The sequence below is a fragment of the Squalius cephalus genome (genome assembly GCF_949319135.1).
Source record: "Squalius cephalus genome assembly, chromosome: 10".
NCBI classification, from domain to species: Eukaryota; Metazoa; Chordata; class Actinopteri; order Cypriniformes; family Leuciscidae; genus Squalius; species Squalius cephalus.
In genome coordinates, this window is record NC_137131.1 from 11,101,156 (window position 1) to 11,108,997 (window position 7,842).

Consider the following 7,842-nt stretch of genomic DNA (forward strand, 5'->3'; position numbering starts at 1 on the left):
AATAGTAGAAAGCCCTCAAGGAGAATTGTGTTTATTATTATTATTACCCTGTCTTGTCCATCCCCATTTTACTTAATGTTATACTCTCCTCTGTGGTTTATTTAGGAGCACAATGAATTTACTAACAATTATTAATATAACTATATTATTCATTAATAATTCATTAATATATTCTTGATGAATAAAACAAGTCACCACTCTTCTCACAAGACCCATTTATTCATGTTATAATTGTAATAATTTGTTAGTTTTTCAGGCTGTGTGTGTATTTGCTGAGAGGCGACTGAGGGTCTGATATGTCAGGACTGCAGTATTTACTTCTTTATGGCGTCTGCCAGAGAATAGATATGCAGTTATGTTGTACTTCGTTTATTGATTTTGGTGTAATCATGTTTAATCATTAATTCCATGGAGAGTTTCGATTTATATCTTTTTTTAATTTTGATGTGCATATATATTCAGTTTTACCATCACAGGAATAAATTAAATGTGAAACTATCTATTTTACTATTACTATTACTACTACTGAAACTACTACTATTTTAAATTAATATTATGGTTTTTGATCATTTTTGATCAGATGAATGCAGTCTTGGTGAGCATAAGAGACTTTCTGAAAACATTAAAACAAATCTTACCGACTTCACACTTTTGATCAATAATGTATATATTGCTAGCTATATGTATTAGTCAAGTGTATATAGAATGTTTTCTCTCCATTTTTCCTCTCCAGGTTTCTTTGTAGACTTTTGTGACTGTTGTTAACTTGGCAGTTAGTCCCTGCTGGAATGCATATCTTGCATTGTGTTGCCAATACCTCGCAATATTCCTGTAAAATGCAATATTTGTTCAATAATTTCTCATTTTGTGTATCATATGTCTAGACTGTCACATCTAATCGCATACAGTTTGCATGCAAGTTGTTTGTTGAGTTCAGCTCAAGTTCCTACAGAGTCTGTTTGACCATAGGAGAGAATCCTCCTTGCTAGCAAAAGTAACAGTCATTGCACTTTTATATCTAATCTTACAAACGAGTGCAACGTCTACTACTGCCTGTCTACACAGCAAGCGCCCGATATTAATCGGTTTTGTAATGTCTCTCTCACCTCTCACAAGAAAAGACAGGTAATCAACTGCCTGCATTAACCTGCATTAGCAGAGGAGAACTGAAATGTGTCTTCAGTGGCATATGACCATGAAAAAGGGGAACAAAAGATTTAGACATTTTTATGACAAAAGTACATAGACCTCTCCCCTATAAATTACACTCAGGAACAACATGAACATGATACACGTACATAATGAATATAAATATCAAATATTGTCTTAAAGGCCATAACTTACCTTTATTTTGATTTAGACATTAGACATTCTGTTGACTATAAATAACACTTACCTACATGTCAACTAACTCTCATTGGAGTATTAGTTGAGTATTAGTAGACTGTTAGGGTTCGTTGAATAAGGGGTGTGGGTTGGTAGAAATTTGGGAAGCTGTTACATTTAAAGGGAAAGTCTATCTAATAATGAAAATTGTCATCGTATAATCACTCTCATGTTGTTGCAAATGTTTATGCATTTCTTTCTACTGCTGAACACAAAAGATGATATTTTAAAGAATGTTGGTAACCAAACAGTTTCAGTTCCCATTAACTTTCATTACATTGTTTGTCTATAATGGAAGTCTATAGGAACCAAAACTCCTTGGTTACCAACATTCATCAAAATATCTTCTTTTATGTTCGGCAGAAGAAGAAAAAAAGTCATACAGGTTTGAAACGATATGAGGGTGAATAAATAATGACTTTTCATTTTTGGGTGGACCCTCCCTTTAATAGGTGCTATTATCCAGGGACCATAATCGTGTCTTTCCTGCTTATTCATAGTTTAGAGATCTAGAAAAAAATCTGAATGCTTTTTCTGTAGGTTTACAAGAACATATTAGATTCTTTATAACATTATATGAATATATGTCACTATAGGCCTATATTATGGCGTGGAGGTCACAGGTAAAGGGTTGGCTGCAGTTAGACTGTAACTTAGCCAGAAATATGCACCCAGCAGTTGAAAGTCTTGGGCTGTTATCTTTACAACAAGTTGGATGGATCAACCCATTATGCCTTTTGCCTCCGGAAAAGTACAACATACAACCAACCAATGGAGTGTTTGTATGGAGGAGGATATACGGGGGGAAATCAGACTTGTTTTTATAATGAGTTTAAAGGGTAACTGTTTTTGCATTTGTTGATAAGTGGGGACAGGCTCAAGTCAGCAATTAATGATCCATTCTAAGAGGGTGGATATAGAACTAAAGCTGTCAAATATCATACGTGAAGTTATAGGTTTTTTGATTCTTAATAATTGACATAATATTTTTGGCTGGTCTTTGATTCGTTTTCTCTGATTGGCTGATCCTGGATCTATTGTTTCTGTGCTCTCATCTCAATTAAGGATGCAAAGTAAAAGTATAGATTTGCTTCATGGTGTCTTAGCATGTTTAGATTTCACCAAACAAATTACGTACGTTTTGGAGTATTCTAAGCATTTCCCCTTTGTTCAGGGATCTAAGTGAAGCAGTTAATGTATAACTGTAGGATTGTCCTTTTGATGTTTAACCCCATAACTCACCATACATATCTTGAAAATTGTTTCTTGACCAATAAGCTGGTCTTGAGCCACTCCCTTCACTCCATATAAGAGTTTGAGGGCACGTCTGACATCCCACCACTCTGACCCCTCAGTCCTCTCCAACTCTGACTTCTGTGTTGTCCAGAGATGCTGAACACGAAGAAAACCGTGAGGTCTTACAGCAGTCACTCCTCAGCGGGTGTGAGGAGCAACAGGCGGACCCCCCTCGCCCGTTCAGGGATGGTTTCGAGGGAAGGTTGGGGCTCCAGTCCTGTTCTCTGCCCTCCAATTACAGCTGTAAAGGTCAATGAAAGTCTTCTGGCACCTCTGAACCTGGAGATTGACCCAAACATCCAGGCCATTAGGACTGATGAGAAAGATCAAATCAAGACGCTCAACAACCGTTTTGCTTCATTTATTGACAAAGTAAGTTACTTCCTTCATCTTCCTTTTAACCTTTTGAGTAGACCTTTTATATTTTCACTTCTAACCGAATGCATGTGCATGTGTGTGGTTCATATGCTGGTGTGAGGAAATATGTGGTTGTAATAATACTTCAGTAACAGTAGGTCCAGTCCTATCAGTGTCATATTTTAGCAGGACCCCCACTTCACTGACTTACCTGAAGGGGCAATGTCCATTCTCTGCCATAAACACACCTTTGTCGTTTTTTGGGTTAATATCAGTTTACTATCAGGTGCAACGGCCGCTCCCTTATACATGCCTTTATTGAAAACACACACACGACACACACACACACACACCTATCTGTGCACACATCTTTGAACTCACATAATCTGTGAGGTAAAGGACAGAGAGACATTTGCACTTAGGCTGCATTTAACATTTCATTTGAAACTCTGCATGACTATTTAAATGAACTGCATTTTTTTATTGTCTCTCTGTACATTTTATTATTGTCTCTCTGTACAAATGTCTCTCTGTACATTTTATTGCAAAAAAAAATATTTTTCTTAAATAGTGACCAGTTACAGTATCTAAAAATATATCCATAAACATAGACCTAAGTCAAAATAATGACATATTTATTTGTTGACGTTAAAACAAGGCTGTACAGTGAAGCACAGTGTATTTAATGGATTTTACTGTTGTTTAACATTACAATTGTTCAGCTGAGGAAACACTTTTAGTGGATAGAAACTCCATAAAACAGGTCTGATAGTTACGGCATATGAAAATTACATTTTTCATCTAGGTTCGTGCCATTGCAATGACTAAGTTTTTCGCTCACAGCCTTGTTTTCATTTGTGTTAAATTCAATACACCCTGACAAAGGTTTAGACAAATTTTAATCTAAATCTTGATAAGTGTTGAAAAAAAGTTAATGTATGTCCAACTCATTTGTCAACTACCCAGATGCATGTGTTATATTTTATCATAAAAAAAACTGTAAATTCTCTCTTTCTCTTTTTCACTCTCTTCTTGTCTTTCCCCAGGTGCGCTTCCTGGAACAGCAGAACAAGATGCTCGAGACTAAATGGAGTCTCCTACAGGAACAGACCAGTCGCCAATCCAGCATTGATATTATGTTTGAGAGCTACATTGCTAACCTGCGCAGACAGTTGGATGGTATGGGAAATGAGAAGCTGCGTCTGGAGTCTGGGCTGAAGGACATGACCAGCCTGGTAGATGACTTCAAGATCAAGTGAGAGCATTGGAAACATCTGCACAAATCTTGCGTGTTTGTACATTAAAGAGTTTAAGGATGTTCCAAACAAACTTTGTATATTTGTCCTCAGGTATGAAGATGAAATTAACAAACGGAATGATTCTGACAATGAATTTGTGCTGCTTAAAAAGGTTAGCACAAAATAAGTGCACACAGATCAAACACTTTTACCCCCGGTTTCACAGACAAGGCTTAAGCTAGTCCCAGACTAAAATGCACTGACAAATCTTAAAATATGTCATTGTTTTGTCTCAGGATGGACACCAGTAATGTTTTTTTTTTTTTTCTAAGGCACATTTATAAAAGCTACTTTAATGCCCTAATTGAACTAAGGCTTAATCCTGGCTTAATCAAAGCCCTGTCTGTGAAACCAGGCCATAAAAACTTGTCAACAAATTATGATTACCATAATTCTATTATTAGAGATATATTTTGTACTGTTTTATGTTTATGCTAGGATGCTGATGGTGTATACCTGAATAAAGTGGAGCTGGAAAGCAAATTGGATTGCCTAACAAATGAGATCAACTTCCTTTGGCAGATTTACGAGGCGGTAACATTCACTCCCTTGACATTTCTAATAAATCTTTTCCTTCAGTCACATATTCACTTTGCAGATAGAATGTATTAAGTTAACTGATAGTAAAACATAACTCATAAGAGCTTATAAAACGTACTGAGTGAAAGCAATGTAAACCTTCAAAAATAGTGGTAAATGGATGCATAAACAAGATTCAGAATGAGTGTTTTCAGTAATTCTTGTTCCATGTTTATAGGAATTACGTGAGCTCCAGACTCAGATCAAGGACACGTCGGTTGTTGTAGAGATGGACAACAGCAGAAACCTGGACATGGACTCCATTGTGGCTGAAGTTCGTGCTCAGTATGAGGACATTGCCAGTCGCACTCGTGCTGAAGCAGAGAGCTGGTACCAACAGAAGGCGAGTTAACATTATTGCATTGTGTGTGTGCATGTCACAAATCACACATTTTTAAACATGCTTATTTTATTGTATTATCACAATTATGTGTCTGTACATGACTGTTCATGTCTGCTATAAAATGTTAGTATGAAGAAATGCAGTTGACGGCAACCAAACATGGGGATGACCTGAAAAGCACAAAGGCTGAAATTGCAGAGTACAACCGAATAATTGCACGTATACACTCCGAGATGGAACTTATAAAGGGACAGGTGAGAACTCTATTCAGGGCCAACTGTCAAAAAAAAAGAAAAAAAAAAAAAGATTAATACTTCAAAATGTCAGAAAACAATGCACAGCATACTTAGAGCTTGATTTTTTGGGGTGACATTTGACAAGAATAAAGCAAAGGTAAAGCAAGGTAAAGTGTATTATGTGAGTTAATCTCAGATGATCTCAATTAATCCCAGTTGATCTCAAGTTTTATGTGCCAGTGGGTGGGAAGGATGTAATCGTTTGTCTCCTCTTATTTTAGCATTCAAACTATGAGGTGCTGATTAAAGAAGCAGAAGAACGTGGTGAACTAGCTGTGAAAGATGCAAAACTCCGTCTGCAGGAGCTGGAAGCAGCTCTTCTGAGAGCTAAACAAGATATGGCTCGTCAGGTGCGCGAATACCAGTCATTGATGAACATCAAACTGGCTCTGGACATTGAGATTGCCACCTATCGGAAACTCCTGGAAGGAGAAGAGAGCAGGTGGGTGCAGCTTGAGACATCAGTGCTTGTTTAATACTATGAAACTTTAGTGAATCACAATACACTCCTATTAACGTCATGTACTTTTTGTGTGTTCATTCACAGAATGTATAGTTCATTCCAGACTTTCTCCATCTCTAAACCAAACTGTGAGTTTCTTTAGGCACATAAAGCATTTCTTTTAATATACATGCTTTTAGAAGTATTTCACATCAGCTACCCACATAATTCGCTGCATTTGACCAGCATTTGTGACTGTTTTATGTCCTTTTTTCTTAGCGTTGAACTATGACATTGAAAGCAGCCACTTCTCATCCCAAAGTGCTGGGAAAGATGTTCATAACACAGGCCTGGTTAAGAAGGAAGTCACGACTGCTAAGGGTGACAGCGCTAGCAGCTTCGTCAGCAGCACTGCCACTGTTACCAAAAGCACAAAGACCACCATCATCACCAGCGAGAACAAACTTGCAGCTATAGAGGGAAGTATGCAAGTGATGGATAAGTCTGCAGGCAAACTAGAGGAGGATGTTTTTGAATGACGGAAGAACAGATGAAAGGATTGTCTTGTGTACAGGGCCCAGGATCAGATTTATAGGTTGGCCTCCAGCTCCACCCTGGGCTCCGTTAGCATGTCGAGTTTAGCATCTGTTGCCAAGGTGTGGCAGATTAAAATGAATTACAGTTAGACAGTATATCATATTAAATATGTTGTAAATTTTTAAGGCCCTACGACAAACTCATAAATACTCTTATTTCTACTTAACTCCACTCTAAGTCTGTCACTCTAAGCACATTAAAACAATTGGAGAAACATCCTTTGTGTACTTTTCTGATTACTATTGTATTCAAATAAAGTGAATGGAGCAAAAAATAAATGAATACATTTTCGACCATGAGTTTTGAAGTCTTTATGCTTTATTTTATGTGCTCTAGTCTAGAAAGCCTAACACTGATGCAGCAGAAATATGAAGAAAATGTATTCGCATATAATATATGACTTTATACGGTCTGCTTGACGGTGATTGTCACGCTCCTGGATTGACATCTTTGTTGATCCTGGAACAATATTCCAATCAACCAATCAGATTTGAGAGACAAGTTTACAGTTTATGTCAAGTTTAGGCTTACAGCCAGGGTTAGGTGCTCCTACATCAGTGTTATTCACCTATCATTTCCTTTTTATATTAGTGATAAGTAATGGGTAGAATTATGTTTAGAAATAGGATTTGGTTTACAACTAAATTTTCAGATAGGAATGTTGTTCCAGGATCAACAAAATATGTTAATCCAGGAACATGTCTTACTTGGCAAAATCATGGTGACACTGCTTGACAGTCAGTTATGAAATAGGCTAGAATACAAATTAAGTGGTCAAGATTGTATCCATCCCTTCAGTTGATATCTCTATAGAAAAAAACCTGTGATGTAACGCAATAAAACTACTTTCTTTGAGCTTTCACACGTCTGCAGTTCAGCAATTTACTTTGAATTTGCCTATTTGAAGGAGAACCAACCTTGATGGCACTTCTATTCTGGACCAACAGGAGTGGTTGTGCACAGAAAAAAAGTAACCAAGAGTTTTTTTACTTTAAAAATGTATAATGTTAAAAATATTTACAAATATTTCTGGTTCTGATTATCTCAAGAAAATTAAATCAATTGCTTGCTCTTTTAACTCAAAAAAAAAAAAAAAAAATTATATATATATATATATATATATATATATACTTTTGCACAGACTAATATTAGTGATTATTATAAAGCAAATGTGATATCTGGAACTCTGTGAGTAGCCTGGTCATAACTGCATTTATGACAGCGTCTCCTCCCCTTTTAGCTAACACT

At 36.6% G+C, this 7,842-nt stretch overlaps 1 protein-coding gene across 1 annotated transcript; it reads left to right on the top strand.

Annotated features, from left to right (window-relative positions):
- The first annotated feature begins 2,439 nt into the window (after window positions 1–2,439).
- LOC307165859 (keratin, type II cytoskeletal 8) lies at window positions 2,440–6,892 on the top strand. Its single transcript, XM_079883893.1, has 9 exons — window positions 2,440–3,054; window positions 4,086–4,294; window positions 4,389–4,449; window positions 4,776–4,871; window positions 5,095–5,259; window positions 5,388–5,513; window positions 5,777–5,997; window positions 6,103–6,146; window positions 6,277–6,892. Exons 1-9 carry the CDS (start codon window positions 2,776–2,778, stop codon window positions 6,534–6,536), a joined length of 1,461 nt encoding a protein of 486 aa, XP_079740019.1. The 5' UTR covers window positions 2,440–2,775; the 3' UTR covers window positions 6,537–6,892.
- Window positions 6,893–7,842: the final 950 nt, after the last annotated feature.